Source organism: Zonotrichia albicollis, chromosome 6 (genome assembly GCF_047830755.1).
Source record: "Zonotrichia albicollis isolate bZonAlb1 chromosome 6, bZonAlb1.hap1, whole genome shotgun sequence".
NCBI lineage: Eukaryota > Metazoa > Chordata > Aves > Passeriformes > Passerellidae > Zonotrichia > Zonotrichia albicollis.
The window spans coordinates 40,375,784-40,400,302 of NC_133824.1; the positions used below are offsets into that span (position 1 = coordinate 40,375,784).

The window sequence follows — 24,519 nt, forward strand, 5'->3', positions numbered from 1 at the left end:
CATAACGTGCCCCAGGCTGGATTTTGGATACTGCCTGCAGGCAAGGCAGCCAACCTGAATCTGGACAGCAGAAGATTCAGAAGAGTCAAACTCAGGATGCTAGACCAGAAATATATTTTTTTATTCTTAATATCATGTGAGCAGCAGCACAATTCCAAAATGAAAAATAATTCTGTTTCATATTTCTTTACACAGAGAGACAGACAGACAGATCCACCCACAGCAGCAGCAGCAGCAACAACAGTGAGACCACTCAGTGAGGCACTGAGACAGGCACACACCACAGGGGTGCTGGGGCCTGGCTCTGAGGAAGGCTTTTCCCCCTTCTTCCTCCCTTGCCAGCCCATGCTCCTTCTAGAGGAGAGTTTAACCTGGGCTGACCCATCACTTTGGTTTTCCCCAGTCACTTTCTATAGAGCTTGCAGTCACGTTTGGTGAGGTCTGGGGGAATGGTGTGAAGGATCCCGTGACCCACCCAAAGGACATGAGCTCACACTTAGCTCTAAGCAGCCACACAACCCTACAAATCTGCTCCACGATCAGGAAAAGGGAATTCATAACATCTTTTGGTGAAGGGTTTGACTGGGTAGATCCTCAGAGTCTTTTTCTCTGAGTGATCTCAAGGCCAAGCTGTACGGAGCTCTGAGTAACCCAGTCCAGTGGAAGGCTCCCTGCCATGGCAGGGGGCTGGAACCCAAACCATTCTGTGATTCTGTGACCTCATTCAAGGCAACTCTACAAACCTAACCAGCCTTGTGCACAATACTTGAGGGATACCTTAAGACAAAAGTGAAAGCATGGGAAAAATCCAAGACAACTCAGGAAAAAGCCTAAAACCAGGAATACTGAAGGGCTGCAGGAAATCCCAACAATATCAGAGATTACAGCAGGGGCTGTGGGCGCCTCTCTAGCCCACAGGAAGCTGATGGGTGATAGAGACCAAATGTTTCCCGATATGAGAGAGTGGCTGAAAAGAGACTCAAGGATTCACTGCTTCTATTAATGGGACTGTTATGGGAAACAGCAATAATCTATACCAAGGCAACACCACAACATCAGCTGCTTCAATGGGAAAATTGTGGTTTGAAAGGGTCTATCCAGTGACTTGAAATAAGCTTGTCTTTAGAAAAGGAATACCATCTAGTGGCCCAAAAAGGCAATAAGGATGTGCAATGGCAATTAGAGAATCAGATGAATTTAGAAAAAGAGAAGGAAAAACTACAGAATTAAGGAGGGTGATTAACATATATAGTGCAGTGGTTCGCCCTGGAGCAAGGGAGAGCTCAAAAGGGACCTGATCATAGTAAATGCAAAGCTAAAATTAGACACTTGCAAAAGCAGATTGGGATGCAAAAATTAAAAATAACTGCTGGAGTTCCAGAAAGCGGTGTAGAGAACTGAATCGGGAGCCATCACAGGAAGATGATTTCAAGGATGATATGGGCAAATGGGAAAAGAAAGAGAAGTTGAGAATAGCAGCCTATCCCCCCAAGACTCCAAATGCTGTCACAGGGTAGATGGGTATGGCAGATCAAACTGTTGTAGCTGTTAAAATGAAAAAAAAAAAATTACCCCAAGGCAGGTAGCTGCAGATCTGAAGGCACTGAAAGGAAGCACAACAGTAGAGAAACTGCTTATATTTAGAATTAAATGGCGCTTGGGTGGTAAATTGATTAGAGTGTGTGCTCCACCAGCTTTTAACCATTGTACATCAGACACCTCCTTGATAAACTTTTAATCTTGCCACCATGGGCATTTAATCAAGTTGCCCAGCAGGATGGTAAGACAAGGATCCAATTGGCACAATCACTACCAGTCCATAAGCTCAAGGAAGACAGAGAGTCTTCAGTAAACTGATAGGGGCCTGCTTGAATGTCCTGGACTTGAGCAGCAGGACGTGATACCGTGTACCAACCAACCCCTCCCAGCAGAGCACAGGTAGCTCCAGGGTCCCTGGCTGAGTCAGGCTCCTTGGACAGCAAATGAATTAGGAGAGGTAGTGGCACAAATGCACCCTCACGATTCACACTAAGCTTCCATATGGCAAAATGCAGGGGAAGAAGCAATTAACAGAGTTGCTTTCACATTAAGAGACAAACAAGATACCTTTACTTGCATCCCACAGGGCCGAGCACCTGCCCTGCTGCACATGCTCGTGTGAGCAGAGGGTTTGAATGATGTTTGTGGGGGACAAAGAAAAGAGATTGCCTTATGTGATATTTGGGGAACTGCAGCTACAGAAGAACAGGTACAAGAGAGATGCAGCTGAGTTTTAAAATTAATAGACCAGTGTTTAATGTCAACTTGAATATGGCACAATTAAAACAACCTCAAGTTAAATGCCTGGACTCTGAAACTGGTGAAACAAGAAGATGGATAAATGATAGAAAGGTTAAGCTTTCTGTGAAATAAATACTCCCACTAATCAATCCCAACTGTGAAGAGTGCTGGGAGAATTAAATTTCTTATGGCAGCATATCTTAGCTGTGCTAGTATCTTATGGCAGTGTATCCATCTTTGCTAATAGCAGCAGAGCATTGTGGAAATGACAGGAAAGGAATCAGGGAGGGAACTGGAGCAAAGACCAAGACAGTGCTTTATCTGGCATGAAAGAAGCTGCTTGAAAAGCTTCTGCACTGAAATTCTCAGTTAAGGGAAAGTTATTCATAACAAGAATTTCAACACGAGCTGATACTGTGGGAGCCGTGCTGTTACAGAGAAATAGAGGAGGAAAATGGATACCAGTAGCATATGAGTCCTCTCCGGTGGCTGGACCAAAATTTCCTTGGCCATGAGAAATCCTGGTTAGAGGCAGTCTGGGCTGTGATGGAGTTTGAGGCTTTCCCCTTGATAATGCAGTTGTATCCCATCTGCTCTTACTCTGCTCTTACACGCAAAGGGAAGAAGTGGATATTAATGTGGATATCCTTTCAATGGAAACCAGGAATGAACCAAAGGTATTGCACACTCATGAGAGTGCTACATTTGATCAAAGAGGAAAAATAACCCAAGACACTCCTATCAGTGGAATGAGGGAACAAACAGTGGGCAAACTAGAGAAAGGATCATGCCAAGGAACTTACAGGCTGTGAGTAGACAAAAAACCCTTCTACCAACACCTCTCTACAGACAGCTACTCTCTGGCAGTAGAACAAAATACTGGTTGCATAATGGGGAGATGAGCAATGGCAAGCACATGGTGGGACACCTATGAAGAAAACAGGATTTCTACTTTACAAGCTTAGAGAGAGAGTGGGAATAAAATATATTTAAAGGATGTTGAAGTAATGTGAAGACTACAAACAATACTGAGAAGTGAGCAAGCGAGTAATTTAGTGAGCAACTAGATAAATTAATTCAGACTTTATTTACTGCAGTCCCAATCAGGTGACAGCTAAAAAAAGATGGGATGCAGTTGAACAAGAGCATCCTACACTTCTTTATGTAGCTCATTATGAGCTAATTGTCTAAAGTAATTGTCATAATGAGCTACATAAAAAAGTGTAGAGTACTCTGAAAAGAGTGTAAAGAGTTTAGACTTGGCCTCAAATGAAGTAAGAAACATAGGAAAAAATAAAAACTGCATAAGGTGTGCAAAAGTGGGTTAGTAAAAGAAAGCTGCCAACTCTGCTGCATTGGCTAAACTAAAGACTGTGACAAGTACTGTCAAGGGATCACCCCAATAAACTGTCACAAATCAGTACCTGTTTGCCACAATAAATACCTTTCCTGGGCAGGCTGAGGGTTCTTCCTCCTAAAACGAATACAACTACTGGAACTGCAACAATGCTGTTACAGCAAATTGTTCATATGTGTGGACAGCACCTGAGACAGCATAAAGTGAACAGAGGGAAGGGTTGGGAAGGGTGAGGTTTTAAGTGAAGAATTCAAAACTAAATAAATAGCCTGGGGATTAAGCAAGGACTGTATAAACCCTACCACCTGTAATCACCCAGAATGGCAGAAAGAAATTAGTCAGACTATTAAAAATAATCTAAAGACAATCGTAGAACAATATCCAAAATTATGGGTTAAAAAGTTAACTTTGCTATCAGTAGCTTTAAAAGCAGTGATAGTTTAGGGATTGGTTTACAATTCTACCATATTTTGTTTGAATAGCCTGTCTCTTAGTGGCCCTGTGTCCAAGAGCCTAAAATATTTGGCAAGATAAAGAAGAAAGCAATGCCCTGGTAGAAGAAGCAACATGAGAAAAATGTGTAAAATGAGAAAGCAAGGATCCAATTCCTATATGGCTTATGAAATAAGGAGCCAAGTAATGTATTTGAAAATAGATAAAAAGGAACAAGGCTTAGAGACAAAGTGAAAGGGGACCTATTAAGTTACTTACAAGATAAATCCTCTAAGATATTAAGTAGGTGAGGGCAATAGTAAATACAAACAGGTTCATATTTTTAGATGTCTCCATAAGGGGCCAAAAAATTCTGGAATTTGTCACGGATTTGTGAAGAACAGAGACACTGAAAATGGCCCAAAGAGGCACCTCTGGCACCTGTGTAGCCCTGGCCCCTACACTCAGAGCCTGCCCCAGCTCAGCCTCGTGTCCCAAAAGCAAGGGAGTGCAACCCTCCTGGTGCTCACCTTCCCCCAGCTGCAGCACATCTGTTTGTGTGCTTGCATACTCATGGGGCTGGAGCATGCTGCAAGTCTTGCTTATTTGCTATTTTTGCAGGACAGCAGATTTTACTACAGCTCCTCAAAAAAGCAGCAGCTGACAGAGTCAAGGAGCAGCAATGCAAACTCCAAGGCAAGGCAGAGGAGTTGAGGTCTCCTGCAGTTGCAAGGATTTCTAAATTGGCTTATCACTCCATATTAATGAGTTTAGTCTTTTTACAAATTGCATTAATTTTAGATATTTAAGACTGTGAAGTGCTTTGGAGACCTAGAGATGATCACCTTCAGACCTTTATGGTTCTGGAGAGCAAATGCCTCCACAGAGAGATTCCCTGCCCAGTCCTGATCAGGAGCCTGGCATTGCTGCAGGGTTTGGAGCATCCTTGCTGCTTTCATGGGCAGCAAGCCAGGAGCTGGACACTACCAAAGGAGAGGAGAAACAGCAACCTGAACACCAGCAAAATGGCACTTCTCTTGTTAAAAAGATCATAACCCATGCATTAACTACACAGACAAAATTATAATAGCTTGCCTGATTGTTTTCTCACCTTTTTTCTTGGTTTTTTTTTTTGAGTTGTTTTTTTTTTTTTTGGTTTCTTTTTAGTCAGTTTTACTCAAGTCACCAGTAAGATTTTCATGGCTAAACTATGCCTAGCCTGCCTTAGTCTTGCATAGCCTGCTCCAGCTACTTAATCTAATAGTAATATCTGAAGAACCCAAATGAAAAATTGTTACAGCTCTTAAGGGAGCCTTGAGAGTTACAGCTCATGATCTGGATCCACCCAGATTGGGAAATCATAGCTGCAGCTTTGGAAAAAGGGCTCTGAAATGACAATAACTGAATTAACTCAGTAGTTTTATCGGTTTACAGAAAAATCCAAAGAGGACAAACAGCTTGAGGAAAAGCAGCTAGCCCTGGTGTCAAACTGCTGATTTCAGTAATGGCCTTTTAAGCAATTTAGGAGGAATTTAGGAGGAAGGGTCAAATAAGAAAAGAAACAGAAAGGAGAGATTGAAGCGGGCAGGAGTCTAAGTGCCATCAGTAGCTAAGGAGTTAAAATTTGAGAGAACTGGGGTTAAAGCACATATATGTGGAGGTCTGAAATGGGAAAAAGAGTAATGGATTGTAAACTATTATGACTGAGCCACAGTAGAAGTAACACTGGAGAACAATGTTAGCCGTTTTAATAGCCAAAACTTCACTGCCAAGTCCTGCAGTTCTTTAAAGAGGAAATTATAAAAATCATATATCGTGGATAAGGACGGCAAAAGTCGACACAGAAACGTTATAAATGATCATGCAAACAACTCTGTGTAATTCTCCCCTTCACTGTCCCCCACAGCTGTTTAGCAGCCTCCACACATCCCAAGCCCAGCTCTGATACTGCACAGCTGCATAACCTTGGGCCAAACTTCTGAGCAAACCGCTAAGTTATGAGACAGCCTGCAAGAAGATAAGAAGGGCAAAAGCAGGGGGAGGAAAACCAAGAGCTTTGGGTCAGATCAAACCATTAATATCTACACTGAAAACTGCATGAAACTGGGTTTGAGCATCCAAACCAGATGTTTACCTTCCTTGGAAATGGCCAGCAATAGCATTAGTCACACACCTGAGCTACATCAGGTGATAGTAATATTAGAATAACTAAGAACAAGACTCATAGAGTTGCTTTGGGGATAAAAAAAAAAGGCAGATTAAATTTTTCTCTCAAATTGCAATTAAAAAAATTATTGCTTCTCTTTTTTTTCTTTTTGAATACAGTAGATTTTCTCCTCTTCCTTGCACCCAGGAGCCTAGCACACAGCTCTTGACTCCCAATTTCTTAGCCTGGCCATGCTTTTTGTATCTGCTAAGCCTCTTCCAGCAGTCAATAGAAAAGCTACCCAAAAAGCCAGCAGGCCTGGGGTGTGTCCTGCTGCCCTCCTCCGAGCTGGCCCTACATACAAACGTGGGAAGCTGTTGGGGTCGCGTGGTGACAGGCAGCAGTGCCAATGTTTGGGGCAGACAGGTAGGAATGATCAGCTGGGAATGAGGAGAGGGCAGGGCAGGACTCTGGGGCTGGGAGGGGACAGAAAGGGCTCAGTTCTTGTATTAACTGATAACATTGAGCGCGTTAATCAGCGAGTGGAGCTCATCCCTCACGCTCTCCAGGGAGTGGCAGATCATCTGGGGGCTGTCCAGGAGCTCGATGCTGTGGGTATAGGGCTCGTACTTCACCGAGAAGGGCCGCTTGATGTGCGCCGCGTAGCTCCTGCAAGGGAAGGTGCACAAGGATAGGTACAGGGCAGGGGTCCTCAGTCTCCCTCCTACTCATCACCATTTTCCCAGGAAGATCAGCACAGGTTAATGACTCCTTTACGCAGAGTTTCCACCTTTCCAGCTCCACTGAAGCAGTAGTTGAGATCCCTTCTGTTTGTCAAGGAACACCATGAGTTTGACTGTGGCTCTCTGTGGGCTGCACCAAACAGGAGGGCACATCAAAGTGGTCACCTCCATGGCCACTGCCAGGCATTCTCTGCTGCAATTCCCTTTTCAAAAAAGGCCAAGGAGATTTAGAAGCTAATTGCAGAGAAAGCCTGTGGTATTATCACAGTATATTACTAAATCCTTTCTGACATGCATTTATTGACTAATCTCTGCTTGGGGAGGGGGGAAATAGCTGTGTGCTTATTATGGATAGACTTGACAGGCAGTGGCTCAGACCTGGAGGTTGAGAATAGTGTCACCAGAGCCTTGTGTTCTCATCAAAGCTGCACTGCTGTACCCAAAGCCAAATGCAGCCTGAATCCCAGCGATGAGCTTGACTCTACCTGATATCTCTCAAGAGCAAGCCCTTGTTGCTGTTTTTCTAATGGAGAAACATGTGGCCAAGTGAAAGCAAATCAAGGGTAGGAGTTCCCTAAAGTTGCCCACATTCACTTCCAGCACTGAGATTTGTCGACTTGACAAGGCAGGGTTTTCTCATTTGAGGGTTGTGTGACTATGGAGCTGAAAATCTATAGTTAGGTGTTTGTGGCTGCAGTCTCACGGTGGAAGAACATGAGGGGACAAACAGCGCTAACAACAGGCGTGCTCCTGTCCTCTGCCGAGGCTTCACCCTTTCGCTCCTGGATTGCTTAGCTTAGGCTACCCTCTTGTGGCTGCTCTGGCACAGCTCGGGCAAGCGCAGCCCTTCCCCAAATGGAGACAGATGTTCCTCCAGCTGGGACTTCATGGCTAGCCCGGAACTGGAGGGATCTGGAGGAAAACACAGCACAGAGAGCCAAGGGGAAACGGGGAAACGCGGTGCAGGGCTCAGGCTGGCGCTGGCAGGGAGCTGCCACTCCATGGCAGGAAAACAACGAGAAAAAGCATAAACAACGGAGGTTCCTGCATACTCATGGTGTCCTCCTCCTAAAAGATGTGGTTCCTCTCAGTTCTGCCAGGCAAAGTCCTGCTCACTCTCTTGTTAATGTCAGCAGCCACAGTGACAGCTCGTAGCACAGCAGCTAATAGCTAGAAACCTGCCCTCCAAAATGGGTGCGCTCACTTGACACCTTTTGAAGCAACTAGATACAGCATGGCTGCTTGGAAGGGCACTGGGGGAGCGTGTCCTTCCTGAGAAAAGAGGCTTTTCCCCAGGAGTAACACTGATAGTCAGGCCCGTGGTGGCAGCTGCCACTAATGCAAAAGGGATGATGCTTTAATGTTTTCACCTCACAGAGCAGCATCTGTGTGGTCTCTGAGCTCCTTAAAGAGGATAATTTACAGTGCTTGTCACCGTCAAGACTCTCTAGCCCAATCTTGGCTGTGTATGTGGTGAATTTTCCCTTTTAAATGCAAGGAAATGACTCATTAGGCAGCAGTTGGGGTTTTTTTAAAGCAGTCTAGTGTGTATGTGTGTGTGACTATGGGCTCCCCTGTGCTTGCTTTTGAGCAGCTGGACTCCAGGTTGTATGAACAGTGCAAGTGAGGGTAATAAAAGCAGAAGTTGAAATATAGCAGTCCTCACCACGTTATTTATATTAAATACCCCTCTTGCAGGAACTGTAAAGTCTTGTACGTCATGTTTGCCTCATCCTGTCTCTTTCCTAAGTGAGGATAAAAGTGGTATAGGCTGTTTTCCTCTGTCAATCAAAGCAGTCCAAGCACTGAGCTTTCCTCCTGTGGGCAATTCTGGGTATGACCAAGAAAATGCTCTTCTGAACAGATGTCTGTGGGTAGAGCTGACCCTTACCATTCTGTTTGCAGTCCCATGGGATTGGGAAACCCAATTACCATGGTGGGATGGTATCTGGGGCCCAGGAACACATATTAACAAGCCTAGGTGGCAGAAGCCATTTTTTTTTTTCCCCTAGATAGATCTATTCATGTCAAGCATGTTGCTTGTAGGATCTGGAGAACTGATTTACTTTGGAAGACCCGATCAAAGTTTTCAGAGCACTTCTGAGACTGAAAGCAGCCAAACCGTCAAACCCTATTTCAATAGATAGCATCTTAATCTCCTATTGTTTGGGTCTCTCTCATGCCCAGTCCTACCTCAACTTATTTTTGGCATCACTGAAGCTCTCAGACACAAAATAAACAGGCTGGTAGTTCTGGTCCTGGTAGGGCTGAACAGCTGCAGCATCAGGGTCGAAGTCCCTCACCTCTGGTTCATCCGACAAGGAGTGCTGTGAACACAGCAGAAAGAATCCAGCATGAGACTAAGGGGAGTGGAGGGCACATATGGGGTAGGCAAAGGTGGAGAACAGACTGAGGGAAGTCATTGTGCAGAAACAGGAGGTGTTTTTCTCTACAGGGTGTAGAGCAGAGGCAGGTTATGGTGGGACTTACTATGAGCTCCCCGTAGGAAGAGAGGAGACCAGCTCCGTAAGCTTTGACTATTCCATTCTGTCTGCAGAGCCCAAACTCCACTGTAAACCAGTAAAGCTGTGAAAAGAAAAAGAAAAATTCCTGAGGGACACAGCTCCTCATCCTCATCTCCCTGTCACTTCTGAGCCCTTACACCATTGGCCAGGGTCTGGGGTTGGTTAAAGGAACAGGCACCTGCTTCTTTGTTCCCTCTCTACACTTTGCTTTCAGAGAAAAGTGCTAAACTAAGTTGCTGCTACACCAGGACAGAGTCTGTGTCCCTGGGCTTGTTCCATCTGCTATGAGATGCTGCTGTTTAGTGTCCTTGGAGCAGGACAGGTCACCTTGCTGAGGGAGAGCCAAAGGAAGCAGATGTCATTTAATCCCATCCCAAAGAGTCCCAGCAGTGCTGCTGCTGGAAATCCGATGCTTGGTGATACTACTGGTGCCCGAGAAAATTGGGTTAATGTGCAAGTGAGCTCTGCTGTTTAACTGATCTCTGCTCTGCACAGTCATCATGAAAAGAGCATGGGGCAGCTTGGGTGGGAGCTCTGAGCCTGCAAATCTTGGAATACCAGGCTGGACCAGTCCTCTTGATACTACAAAAGTACTGCTGGAGGTGTTGTGCCTCCTATCCAGCAAAGGGGAAAACTTACCGTTGCTAGTTTCTCAATTTCTTCATCAGTTGCTCCCAGAGATGCCAGCCCAATGTCCTAGGAAGAGAAGGGGCAAACATCAGGACCGAGGGCCTAAGACATTGATTAGTCTGTTTTATTGGCTCAAGACCATACATATTGCTGCCCTGCAGTGCCAGGCATCTGCTGGGACTTCATCGTGATCAGACTAAAACCACTTTGTTGCAGAGTCAGTATTTAGGGTCTTGGTCCACCATAGAACTCATGGTTAATAAGAACTAGAAAGGTTTAGGTGGCAACACCGGGGTTTGGATTCCCACCTCTCAGGGGGAGAAAGCAGATAGCACCTTACCTGAGAGAACTGGGCAAATGTCTTGTCAGCCAGCATCGGGACGTGCCCCAGCAGCTCGTGACAACAATCCCTGCCAAGGGGAGCGGGAAAGGAGGCAAACATGGTCAACAGCAGACAGAGAGTGTTTGCTGGGGAAAAGGGTGATGGCTGGGCAGCTGAGGCTCTGCGGCAGGGAGGCCATGGGCGATACTCACGGCTCGGGGGAGTGCATGGGCGAGGAGGCGTGGCGGATGTACTGCGTGCACTGGAAGACGCGGAAGGCCAGGCTGGCCAGGAAGTCCCGTGCTGAGAGCAGGCCGGCCACCGGCCGCAGCTGGAAGCCAGTCCTCTCTGAAACAGCACACACTGACTGAGCGGGGAGCACGGCCCATGGGCTGCACCGCTGCTCCCAGCACTGTAGCCCCAGCCCAATCCATCTTGTTATAGGCAAAAGTTATGTTAAATTAGGGTATAGTTCAATTATATTGTATTAATTATGTTATATTAATTTTATTACGTTAAGAGTGGAGGGAGGTTATTAGAATGTTCTAGAAGGGTCCAGGATTTGGTGGAAGGGCAGTCTGGTGGGGCAAGGCGAGGTTGAAGAGGGATTGGATGGAAGATCTGACCAATCATTCAAAGCCCTGCAGAAACGATTGGTCCAGAATTAATGGTGTTAAAGACCAATGAGAAGCCTGGAAATGGACCAATCACCATGTGGATCCAAAATGGACCAATCCTGGACTTGAAGGGGGCTATAAATGGGGGGAGTGCTGTTGGGTCAGGGTTCTGCTTTTTGGATCATTGTTTTGTGGGGAGAGCTCAGTGCACTGTTCTGGTTTTGGCTCGCTGTGTGGGTGTCTGGGCTTATCCTGGATACTCCATTCTTCACAGCTATTTTAATAAACAAGAATCTCTTTCTCCAGAGAAAGTTTGGCCTCGTTCATACTCATAACATCCTGCTCCTCCTAGGAACAGCACCTGCTCTTCAGGTGCTCAGTGGGATCATCTGACCACAGGCTTGCCCTTCAGCCACAGCCCGCTGTGTTTAGCTGCAGGCCCCATCACTTGAGCTCTACCTCTGTCCTCTGAGTAATGCCCAAGGCACCAGCTCTCCTCCTAAATCTCAGCTCACTCACTACTGCTTTGGGTTCAGACCCTGAACCTGGGTGCCCCCGGCTCGCACTCACCTTTTAGGAAGCGGGACACCTCCTCCAGCTGAGGGATGTTGTTCTCATTGTAGCCACAGAATTTTTCCAGTAGACTGAAAGCCTCAAGGTACTCCTTGCAGGCATGGGTGGGGTACAAGCTCTTCAGGGTGCTGTACACCTCCTTCCTTCAGGAGGAGAGGTGGCAGACATTCAGTGGTTAATGTGTCCAGTCCCCTCGTGCGCTCTGGCTATGCACTATCAGGGACTCCTGTCTTTAGGCTCTGTGCTCTTTTGCCTTTCTCCACCTAAGTCTATGTCTTTGCACATTGATAGAAGTATGTAAGCACACAGACACACATTCAAATGAACCTGCAAAGGCAGCACAGGTCTGTGTCTGCACAGACGTATTTCTGACTGGGAGGTCAGAAAACTGTATGAAAGGTATTAGCTGGAATTAAAATATTCCCAGTAGGTTAACTCCTGAAGCTGCACTGTGAAGACAGTCAATAGAACCAGATGACCTTGTTGAGAAGCCTGTGTACTCAGCTCATAGGAGCTGGCCTTCTTTTCAGAAACACTCCTGCACAACACTCCTGGAAAAAATCATATTCAAAGAGAGTGCTTTCCTAAGTGAGGCCTGTGAGGCACCACACAGATATTCACCATGGGCCTCACACTTCTTCCTGCAGCTGTGACAACTGCTCTTTGTTTGGAGGCTGCTACTGAGTCAGGACCCTTAGAGAAGTGGGGCTCCAAATTATCCACCTTGCTTTGTGGGGTGTGGGGAGGCTCCTTTGGAGGAAACTCCTGGAGTCTGCACCATGGAAGGGTTTTTCATAACAAGCCATTAAGTAGGATGTTCGCACTCCTGACACATTTTTCAAGAGGTCATGCCCTGAATGTTTGGGTTGTGATTCCCAGCTTCTAGTGGTGAAGCAGTAGTGGTGAAATCAGCCCTAATCATGAAATCAGCACTCACCAGGTAGCTGTCTCCTCCGCCGTGTACTCCACGTGAGGGATGGGGTCCCCACTGCAAGGCAAAGGCACCATTACTGAGCAGAGCCCCAGCCAGGCCCCTCTTCCCCAGGAGAAGGAAGCACTCTAGAGAAACTCTGCATGATGTTCTTAAATCTTTAAAAACCAAATGAGGGGGTGACAGGAAAAACAAAGCCTTAGTACTGGGTCATTTGTACAGGTGCAGCAAATACACAGGTGCAAAGAAAAGCATGATTCTAGTCAGAGATTGTGAAAGAACAAGGGATGAGCAAGAGTTTAGCAGGTGTAATATTTACCAGGGGGAAGAAAATGGATTTCTCTGGAAAAAATTGAAAGACTTCATTTGTGAAAATAAATTTATTCCATATATCTGAACTTCAGGGAGCTGATGGCTCCAAGAATGAACCAGTGGCTGGGAAATAAAAGCAGCTAATAAGGAAAACTAAATGTATTTTGACCTGCAGAAAAATATATTGTCAATAAGGAAGGTTAAGGATGGCAGGAAAAGAAAATTTCAACATTGATGTAAATAGGCATTGATGAAATGACAATTTGCTTTTTCTCATCATAGTTAACAATTGTATTTCCTAAATCTTTATTTTCTGTGTTTGGACAAATGAGATATTCATACATTGTAAAGCACAGATCCTGAAGGGATGCCTGAAGGGATGTTACACAGTGGCTCATAAATGTTAACCTGTAGGTGAGATATTAGAGAAGACCTCTTGAACTGGTGCCTCATCTTAGAACAGTATTTAACCCTGTGTCACTTGGGACTCTTCCTCTGGCACCATGACTTTCTGTGTGTTTAGTATTTGAACAGGATAAAACCATCAGTGTCCATATTCTGGGCTTCAAATTGGCAAAGTACATGAGAACCAGAGCAGAAGCCCTTGCTGGGATCACACCAGTTGCAGGGGTAGCTCAAACAGGTGACCCATATAATTTCTGTAGTCTGCTTTCAGCACTTAAAGCCCTGCTCAGAGAGAGAATGCTAAGGTGAAAGGCGGCATCACTGAATAGGATCTAGGGAAGGTTTTACAAACCTAACTGAATATCAGACTCTGTCTGATGTTGTAGTGAACACACTGTGTGCTATCACTGCGTGTATCAGAATAGGAGTATTAAGTAAGAGTACAAGGCATAGTCTTAAATCTATATAAGACAATGATGAGAACATTACTGGAATCTATTTAATTTAGCAGAGTAAGGAGGCAAATCATTTAGCCTATAAATACCCTCATAGCAAAAAAGAAAAAATCTGATAGCAGTATTTTATCTAGTAGATGAAAGGCATGTGTGATCCATTGGGTAAAAGCTAAAGCTATCAAAGTCCAGCTTAGAAGTAAAACCCACATTTTTTCATGACCAGGATAATGAACCTTTGGAACAAATTTTCTGGGCATGGGTATCTTTTTCAGTACTTGAAACACTGAAGAAAAACTAGATGCCATTCTAAAGAGATGCCACATTTCCAAATGAAGTTGAGGTCTGATGGATATATATCTGGCTTCTGTTATGCAGGAGGTTTATTCTTACTATACCCTTACCAATGTATGAATTAATGACAACAGATATTTTTAATTAAAGAGAAACTGGAATGGAAAGAAAGAAGAGAGACGCAAAAGGTACTGCGAAGGCTGAATGGGGAGACAAAACATAAAGGAAGAGAAGTGTCATACAGGTGACATACAATGGCTTCCCAATAGGTTCACTGACATGTCATTATCCCCACATGAATGTTAGGAAGGAGACTTACTGCTTATATTGAAAAGCAATCTCTGCTATTGATTTCCTTCTCTGCCGATATACTGGGTCAGAGTAGCCCTGTGGTGACAAACAGGAACAGAGACAGGACTTTTAATCAGTTGCTAAAGTTTCTCACCCAGGAAAATTCACCACTGGCTGTTGAGACATCTGTCAAGGTGGCAGTCACACTCCAGTCCCCTGATCAGCAGCACTCATGGGTGTTCTCATCTCCCTGCCTCCTTGGGACAGCTCAGGAGTGCAGTGTGACAGGGTGCACGCAGACACACTCACCGGGTGATCCAGATCCAAGTCAGGGTCAAACTTGGTGACCAAATGGTGGCACTTGTCCAGTTCGCAGATTTTCCTGGGAAACCAGTGAACTATGGGGAGAGAGAAAGTGACAGTCTGTCTGTGGAAGGGAAGATCCCCTAAAGAGAAGGGGCTCTGAGGCTGAATAAGATACACATAATGTGGCATACCAAATGCACACATACAACATGACACAGCTACTTCCAGGTTGTAGTTTCACAACCTCAGTGCTCCTTTCCTAGAGTCACGTCTAATGCCATGATCTACATTTCATTGCTTCCTTGCCCATTTCTCAGCAGAGTATTTTGTGGCAAAATTAAAGAAGATGAAAATGAGATTTTACTGAGTGATTCACATTAAAAAACACCCAGAGATCCTGCTGGTCATAGTTCTCTAGGGATGTTCTCCTACAATATTATTCTACAATAATGATCCTATATTCCGATAGGACAAGATGGCACATTAAGTTTCTTGTAGATTAGTGCTGAATCTGTACAGCTGTCCTAACACGCAGGTAGGAAACTTCTTTGCATTTATAATATAAAAGGCTGGAATGAGAGCTCTCATGAGAAGGGGTGTGAGCAAAGCATGAAATTCAACCTCCTATTTCTGTTTTTTTCAATCTTTTACCAGAAGAATGGGCTCTGAACAATGGAGTCTGTTGGGAAAAGGACAAGGAAGGAAATTATTTTCAGGATTCAGGTATCCCAGAGGCCCTCCCTTCTGGTTTGCTCAAATTCAGCACGCAGCAGCCCTTTCCCTTTACTGGGAATAACAAAGCCTCCACACTGTTTCTACAGGGAGAGAACAGTCTCTCAGCACAAGTGAAAGTGTTTGTAAGTTTCTTACATTTGTCTTCTTTAGTGGTCCTCACATCTTCTGCTACCCTCTTGATGGAGCTGATGAAAGTATTGAGGTCAGAGCTGTGGACTTCACAGCGCACAAAGTATTCCAGCTCAGCGATCCCTTCACGGGCCTTTCGGCTAAGCCTGGTCTCCAGGTGGTGAATTTTAGCTTCAAATGTCTTTTGAGACATGGAAAGGAAGAAAAAACCAAAACATTAAGAAACATTTGAAACACCTTCTTCTACTACCCAAAGATGTCCATATGGACACAGAGTTATAGAATGGTTTGGGTTGGAAGGGACCTTAAACATCGTCTTATTCTAATCTCCCTGCTGTGGACAGGGACAACTTTCACAGACCAGGTTGCTCAGAGCTCTCTCCAACCAGTCTTTTAACACTCCCAGGCATCCACAGCTCTGGGCAACCTGTTTCAGTGCCTCATCACCCTCACAGTAAACAATTTTTTCTTATTATCTGACCTAAACTTACTCTCTTTCAGTTTGAATCCATCCCCCCTGTCCTGACACTACGTGCTCTTATAAAAAGTCCCTCTCCATCTTTCCCCTAGACCCCCTTCAGTTATTAAAAGGCTGCAATTAGGTCATCAAGAAGCCTTCTCTTTTCCAAGATGAACAATCCCAGTCTGGGACAGATTCCTTCTTGTTTTCTTCAAGCCTCACCTCCCTCCCATATAAACATCCTTCCCCGTTAATTCCACATTTTCTCCTTCTGCACAAACACCGAGGCCGTTCAATAACTACCAACAGAAGACTTCCACATGGCAAAGAAGACCAGTTGATGTGGCAGAGCGCCACGTTACATTTTCCCACCCCAGCCGCTCCCTGGCTGTGTGCTGGTGGGGGCTGTGGTGAGTGGAGTGCTGGCCTGGCGGGGTCCCACAGGTCCGGCAGGGCCCTGCGGGTTCGGCAGGATCCCACAGGTCCGGCAGGATCCCACAGGTCCCGCAGGGTCCCCACGGCTCCGGCAGGGTCCCGTGGGGTTCCGGGGGCGGGCGCGGTGCGGGCGGGCGGGCGGCGCGGCTCTGGCCGTGGTGCTGAACGCCGGGGCTCGCCCGCACCAGCGCTGGTCTGGGATCACACCAGCACCGATGTCATTTGGGCTCGCTGTAGGAACTGGCCTCCCCCATGGAATAAGGAGGCAAAATGATGTGTGCAGTCTCGCAAAGGGCCCTGGTAGATTTGTGGGTATTTTTTTTAGCTCAGTGAAAACTGGCAGTACAAGCCCAAGGCACTAGGCAATGACCCAACCTTCCCAAAGTTCCTGCAGGACCTTTGATAGAGGAAGGGACATGATTTCTTTTGTTAATCAGAGGCAAAAAGATGAGAAGGAACAGATGCGATGCCACAGGTAAATTAAATTTACCTGTGTTTTTTAATGTACCTACCAACTTCACTATTACATTGTCCCCTGAACAATCGATACCTTTGCATTAATCTGACAGCTGTGATTGCATTACCTATGCTTTAGCTGCATGTAACACATACAGAAGAGTGAAACCAGCTTCCCTGCAGCCTGGTTCATGATGAGGTAAATGTCATTATGCCCGTCTGCTTTCATATCTTGTACCTGCATTGCCAGAGGGATCTGGGAAATGAATCTTCCTCTGCTGAGACTTGACATGCTTGTCTTTTTATTATATTTAAAGCTGTCTCTGTGACAAGCTCAAAGAGCTTTTTTGCTCCAGGAAGAAACAAACAATATTTGAACATAAGCTGCCACAGCTTCTCGCTTGATGTTTTAAAAATTGTTTAAATTACAGAGTTTAAATGCAGTATAACATAAACTCTTCCAAGTACAAGAGCTTACATATCTGTTTCATACCCACTGAGCAGCCTGTTGAATGTTACACTGATGGACTTGTCATGCTTTATCTGGCATCTGTGTGTTCTGAGAAGGAGACCCCAGTCATCTCAACACACAGGTTTTATCTGAAAATTTGTCATAAAGGTTCTTTCAGTCTGGAGCCCAGAAAACAGCTTCTCTTTCAACAGTCCTCATAGAGGAATTGTAATTGCTGAAGATCTAAATGTTTTTCATAAGATTATCAGAGGTAATACTAAATGGGTAATGAACAGCTAGAATGCCCTACATTTTCAGGGAAATACTTATCCCCCAAACACACTTTTTGTATGTTTACAGTTTTTAAGTAGCAGGTTTTCTGTATAGTGTACAAAGCCCCAAACAACCTGCTGGGACTGGGCATGCTCTGAGCAGGAGGTTGGATCAGAGACGATCAGAGACCTCCAGAGGCCCCTAACAAGGCATGTGACTGATTAATAGGAACAAATTGTCCTCTCCTCTGACTGCTGAAGTCAATGAAATTAAACTACCATAGATAAAACACATCTCAGAATCTCAGTTTCCAAAACACTTTTGAATAATTCTTGATGGAAACACACTACATGAATGCAAGCTGTCATGCTTGGATTACTGTTTAAATAGGCAGCACTTATCTCAGTCTTTCCATTCATGGCAGTGAGATCCTATATAATGCAACATTACATTGCTGGCTAGAGGGAAAAAGCTCAGTTACCAGTTTTTCTTGGTATTAAAGGCATAGACAGGATGCATCTCTTGAGGGGAACCAACAGAACCTTTAACATGTGAACCAGAATAGAAAAGGTAATTTTGAAATCAATATGCCTGTTTTACACCCAGCGCAAAGTTGTTCCTGTAACTATTTGACTGAGGACCAGTATGGTAATGACCCAAAAGTGAGATGGGTTTGGTCTGTGGACAGGCAGGGCACACACCTTGCTTTGAATGTGGGATCAGAGCCCTGTGCCTGAAGCTGAAGTGCTGAGCAGGGAGGGCTGTCAGAGTACCCTGCAAACCATGAGGGTGTGGACTTGAGTGTGAAACTGAAAATAATTAAGTGAAATTAAGGCCAGAGCTTAATAGCACTGCATCTCAGAGGTACACCTCCTTCTTATGATGGCAAGTGAGGACACGCTGGGCCATGAACAAAGCATGACTTCAGAGATACCAGACAATTAATGTGATAATTTGAAGTAGGCAGACCTAGTCTGAGGCTTCTTTATTACACTCAAGTGACGCTTCTCACAGCCCAGTCATGAAACCTGGAGTGTGTTCCTTGAGTACCAAGGTACTCACCTCAAATACCTTAAGGACACGGGACAGTGGCGAAGTCTTGGCTCCCTTGAGCATGAAGAAGAGGTTCAGCATGGCTCTCCCATCCTTCTCCTCGAATACAATGGTCTCTGTGGACTCTGCAGCATCAGTGGCTGCAGCAGCAGCCTCTCTCTCCTTCCTGGCATCCTCAATGAGGCTTTGGCGTCTTCCAACGAAACGTGGAGACTGAAGACAGAACAGAAATCAATGACACTGCTCACAGAGATGGAGGAGATTAGAGGCATTCCCAGTAGCTGGATGAGATGTGACTGGTATGTGTCAGCAGAGGAAGCAGGGAAAGCCTGGACTGACTTGCCTGGCTTTGTAGAGGAAGATCTACTCATGAGGATTGAGGTTTTAGAACTGAACTTTCAGAAATGTGAATCTTTGGGAAAAATAAAAAACCCTGTGTAAAATATCTTCTTAGCATAGCTGGAGAGTGGGCTTCTCCTCTCACCGCCCCTAGCAACAGTTTTCAATATCTTCTGAAAAAATGAAAACCCAGAAACAACCTTATGTGGTTTACAGGTGAGATGGACTCAAGTGAAGAGACATCAGATAAACCTGAGGTCATCTGAGAAAAGATATTTTGTGAGGGACAGGTGAAGCCCACAGCTGTGGCATGGCCAGGAAACAGGAACTGTTTGCAGGTGTATTAGCAGGGCAGCTTAGCAAAACTGCTCCCAGGATCCAATGTGACATTTACTTTTGACATTAGTTGGATGCTTATCCATTGAAGTGTAATTGAAACCACAACCATATACCCCAGAAAATAAATTCCTCCCACTTATCTGTAGATTTGTTTTGTCTGAACAAACTCCTGCAGATTCCTGTTACTTGGAATTGAATCTAAAATGTAACTCTGTGCCTGAGGTCATGTCAGGACACCTGTTTATACTTATAGTGAACTCCGAATTATTTCAATCACTGCTGTTTCATTTGTTATACAAATAGCTCATATACCAACTTATTTGTTCTTGGTCTTTTTACAACCAGTTTTCTATTCAGAGGCAATGCATCTGGTTCCAGTTTTCTGTGTTCAAGACCCAAACCAGATGACAAACCTCCAGAGCTTGCTAAAAGAAACCTGGCACAGCACTGAAGAAGGACACGGAGTGGGACTGGCTGCAGTTTTCCCTGTGATTACATTGAAAATATTTAGAACATGTTAACTAAGCAGTGCTTTCCCTACCTTGTGAAAATTAAGAGTGTTTTCCTTTTAACAAGACAGCCTGACTGACTACTAAGTTTATTTTCTCTCTGATTTTCAAAGCCCACTATCAGTAACTCATGTTTCCTGTGAGAATCCTCTTGGATGCTTTAGCAGTGTAAAGCTGACACTTTAAATACAGCCTCAAAAACTCAGCAGCACATCGAGGCACCAGCCCACACAAACCTCTATCTGCTCCTGTTTCAGTAAAGATAACCCTCCAAAATTATATTTTCTGATCCCACCTTTATTCCTCAGGGCATAGAAAAACACCTTATAACAAATAAGTGCATGCTGCTGCTTGTGGTATTCATGCCCAAAGAGGGAAGACATCTAACAGGTGATCTCAGTCATAACTTTAAAAGTCTTGTGAGCATGTGCTCAGCTTTAAGTGTGTATTTTCCATCGGTGCAGCGTTTTAAGCTAAGCTGGTGTTTACTTTAATGTCCTGCAATAAGCAGAGCAAACTGTGCCCTGTGGTAGCCACAGAAATGAGCTCCACAGCCATCCCAAGCCAGGCAGTGCTTTACCCAAGGGTGCTTTGGCACAGCAGGATTTTACTTCTGGGTAGGAGGAGGGTAGAGGAGGGAAATTAGACCCCCATATTGAGGATGTAAACCAGATTAAAATCCAGCTGGTGGGTTTAAAATACCAGAGTTGGGTGACTGGAAAGCTGCACCAGGGGAAGCAGACTCAGCCAGTCCCACACATGTGCTGGGGCTGGGTGGCCCCTGGCAGGCAGGGTGGGGGCTTTGGTTCCTATTCATAGCTGCATAATAGCATAGTTTAAGTGGGTAATTTGGAAAAAAAAATCAAAACAAAACAGAAAAAGGCTGAATTTTGCTTAGAAGAAGAGGACTGGGAAGAGTCTGCCTGCCTGTTGCCTCCTCTGCCAGCTGGAGGCTGCCTGGCTGTGTGTTCCCCACCTCACTGTCCTCAAATCTGCCCCTCACATTTATGCTCATTGGGCTATTTTCTCCTTTTGCTGGAAATTAGGAATGTGGCATATATAATAACCAAACTGATCTCTTGATAAATGCCTTCCTTTCTTCCAAAGTCACCATTATATGATATTTCTGAATTGCCTTGCAAACTCCCTCCCTGAGTGCATATCTGGCTACAGCGAGAACTGTAATTTGATTTTGCCAAGCATTTATTTGCCTAACCAGCGCCTGACTCATTCACCTCTTCTGAAGGTTAGTTTGCACCTCTTATGAAGGGTTTGTTCATTTTTTCTTCCTCGAATTTGCTGCAAGTCAGAATGCCCAGCCTGCATATTGTCATTAAGAATTCTGTGTTCTGAGCGATTTTGTTGCTTTTTTTCCCCCCGGTTCATTATTTGCAGCAATCAGGAAGGATTGTAAAGGCTGGGGACATTAATGTCACAACCCTGCTTTCCTGGGTGCTTTTTGTAGCTTTTTTGGCTCCACTGGCTGTCTCCTGCCTGGCTCTGTAACCAAACTCTGCCCCAGCTACAGTCCCAGGGTCTCTTGCAAAAACTGTTAGCAGCAGAAAAACTTCACACATAACCAAGGATTTTTCCATGGAGCTTGATGCTTGGCTGCCCCAGCTGACATGTAAAATACCTGCTGGTGTAGGGGAGTTCTGGGGTTGCAAAGGTCTGGATTTCCCCCCCAGCTTGCAGCTCCCCTGGCAAAGCAACACCTGAGAGCTGCTGGAGGTGATGTGATGGTGGGTGATGGCTGTGGGGCATCCCACGGTCACAGTGACAACACAAGGGCCAGGGACATGCCATGTCAGGTACAAATGCAGAGTCATGCCTCTTGCCTGGTAGAGGGCAGGGTTGTGGAGATCTCCTGTGCTAGGTGAGAGCGAAGAGAAAAGCTTTTCATGCAGCCAACTCTCAGAGCGATCCTCACAGGGCAAAGTTTTAATTTTATTTGTTTTCCCTTTTCTGAAAATTTTCATTCAAAACCAATCACAGGCTAAGGTTTTATGTGCCATCCAGGCTGGAGGAGCCACTCACCCCAAGCAGGTTGCCTCACTCTTGTCAGCCCTCTTGTTGAACATGAACTCCCCTGGCCCCTATGTTCTGTGGTCTGTTTTTTCATAAAACACAGAGCAGTACCCAGAGGGTGCAATAACCAAACACTCTTCACTTCTCCAGACACTGAGCATCTGAAATATGGATTTTACAAGTTGCCTGGAAAATATCAGGTTTTCAAGGGCCACTCGAGTGTTCATTATTTTGCGAAATGGAAAGGAATGCATGAGAGGGAAGCCTTCCCTGATTTCCATTTATTAGAGAAAGCAAGCTTACCTCCTTGTTTCCTAAATGTTTCCCTTTTCCAGCAAACTCCACTCTCCAAAACAGCTTTCTCCCAATGTAGTGGTTGATTTTTAGTGAGGAAGAGCATTGCACAGGGCTAAGAGGACCATGGGTGAAAAAGGCAGCAGGTACAAGGGAGAGAAATGGGGAGCTCTAAGAGTGACCTGCTGGAGTCACACTGCAGACATCTGCCAAACATATCTGCTACCTCACCCATTTCTATTCCTCAGGTCCCCTCCTGGTGCACCCATTGCCACTGGCTGCACTGGCTCCTGCATTGTCACCTGCTGCCTATCCACACCTTTGCCCCACAGGAATGTCCAATATTGGGAGTCTTCAAGCTCATCCTGCATGGCAAGTCTTCGAAGGTAAGAGCTGAAATGTCCCTGTCCCTACAGCAAGTCTGATGGGTTGGCCAGGCTCAGCTTTCTAAAGATACTTGACACTTCTCTCCCTGACACTTTCAGACCTGGTGTGTGCAGGAGCTTTCCCTGGGCTAAACACAGGGCTGAGAACTCATCAAGGAGGACCGGGAACAGAAATGGGGGAAGGATGTTCTGGGAGATAAACTGGATACAGCGGCCATGAACAAACAAGTTAAACTGCCTGTGCCTTGTGTGCTGTCTGAAATAACAGCCCCACTTTATTTATTATGCTAAAACAGGTGAAATCTCTGCAGTTTAATGCCTTGAAACCTGGAAATCATTAAGGTCTTCAAATTGCCTTTCACATGGGGATTCCTTGCTATTCTTGTAATAGATCTGTGGGTTATTCACCTTACTTTTTGTTGAGGTGGTTTCATTATTTCAAGTTTTCACCCCCTTAAATGTTTTCATTTCACATGTATCAGTATGTAGACAGAACTGTTGGAATAATTTCCCTTTGCCAGCCTGGAGCCCAGACATGCCTATGTTGGGGAAGTCCCACAAACCAAGTGTTGGTCCATCTATCCTTGCCTGCCTCTGCCTATAGCTATGGAAGACGCTGTGGATTTTGGAGGGGGAGAGAAAGAAGTGGGGTAGGGTTGTCTTACCATGATGGCCTCGGCTTGCTTGGAGTCCAGCTCCGACACCGCCCTGCGGAAGCCTTTGGCTGCAGAGGTGGAGATGTTCGGGGTTGGCATCTTTGCTCTTCCACGAGCTCTGCTGTCTGCTTTCCAGCTCCTTGCCAGCTTTTTATAGGGCAGGGCTGACGTCAAAGACTCTTTCAAATCTTCTCTTCCCCTGCCACCTCCCCATCACCACCTCCCTCCTTTCTCCCCCTCGGGCTGCGAGGAGGAGGGGATGTGAAGGAGAGAAACGTGTCTGTCCCATTAAATCTAATCGCTACAAAGATTGCAGACACCCTGCCTTCACAGACCAGACAATCCCCCACCTGTTTGCCTGCATCCAAAAGATTTCTTCTCTAATTTACCCCTTCTCTCCTTTCCCCTTCCCCCCCCACCCACTTCTGGATGGAGCTCATTCTCATTACATGTTTCAGTCCGGCACATTTGCTTCCCCAGCTTGGGAGTTGCATGAAAGGATTTTGATCTGTGAAAGGATGAAATAAAACAAAGGCAGAGATTTAGCCCTCTCCAGCCTTTTTTCCCCTTGTTTGCCTTGTCATGGAGGCAGTAAAGTAGTAGGAAAATAACACTGATTCCTGCAAGGCTGCTGCGGGACTAGATGCTGTTCTCATGTGAGCACCTCCTGGCACCCGGCTACTGACAACTGTGTGTCAGAACAGAGAACACAGCTGTGCCTTCCAGGGCTCCCCCACCACCTCAGAGCTTTGTTTGGCCGTGTCACTCTGACAGCACGAGGGCAGGATCTGACTCCTCAGAAATGAAAAAGGCTGTAGAGGAAATAACCTGGAAAAACCCTGGCAGCCCTGCCTCCCTAAGTGCTTTGCTCCTATTGCAGTAATTCCTAAGGGACCAAATGCCTGAGTGCAGCTGGGGCTGACAGTGTGACAGGTCAGACCCATGCCAGAGCCTCTGCTTCGTTGTGAGTAAAACTGGCATTTTTCTCTGATTCGATTTGCAGCAGCTGTCCCACCCAAACAAGTGCTGCAGGAACGCATGGCTGTGCTTTGTGTGAGCCACCTCCATCCTGGTGACAGGCCACTGACTGGCACAAATCCCTGTGGCAGAGAAGCTGGTGGCCTTTCACCAGCTGACTGCCCGAGAGCTCACCTGCAGCCTTGCTGACCACAGCACTGACATCTGGCAGTGTTGGTGGCTCATCCTGCACTCAGCAGGACAGCTGAGTTTGTGCCAGCCTGCTGATGACTTCTGCAGTGCCAGAAGCTCTGGAGGAACAACAACCCATTGACATCCTTGAGGATGCAAAGCTGTTGGTGTTTACCAAACACCAGGGAGCAGACAGTGGGACCAACACTGC

The 24,519-nt window shown here is 45.6% G+C and overlaps 1 protein-coding gene across 1 annotated transcript; it reads right to left on the reverse strand.

Moving 5' to 3' along the window:
* Positions 1–100: 100 nt before the first annotated feature.
* On the reverse strand, positions 101–23,323 carry TH (tyrosine hydroxylase). Its single transcript, XM_005486568.4, has 13 exons — positions 23,169–23,323; positions 18,618–18,821; positions 15,487–15,661; positions 14,620–14,708; positions 14,339–14,406; positions 12,563–12,613; positions 11,623–11,768; positions 10,648–10,783; positions 10,454–10,523; positions 10,123–10,179; positions 9,449–9,544; positions 9,152–9,285; positions 101–6,884 (listed from the first exon to the last, which is right to left on the reverse strand). The coding sequence occupies exons 1-13, from the start codon at positions 23,256–23,258 to the stop codon at positions 6,725–6,727; spliced, it is 1,476 nt and encodes a 491-aa protein (XP_005486625.1). The 5' UTR covers positions 23,259–23,323; the 3' UTR covers positions 101–6,724.
* Between the last annotated feature and the right edge of the window lie 1,196 nt (positions 23,324–24,519).

Excerpts from the sequence above, each read along its gene's own strand:
- TH (XM_005486568.4), bottom strand. The coding sequence starts at position 23,258 with ATGCCAACCCCGAACATCTCCACCTCTGCAGCCAAAGGCTTCCGCAGG. Across the intron at positions 12,614-14,338 it reads ATTGCTTTTCAATATAAGCA|TGGGGACCCCATCCCTCACG; the intron begins GTAAGTCTCCTT and ends TTTGCCTTGCAG. Across the intron at positions 9,286-9,448 it reads CTTCCTACGGGGAGCTCATA|CACTCCTTGTCGGATGAACC; the intron begins GTAAGTCCCACC and ends CTGTGTTCACAG.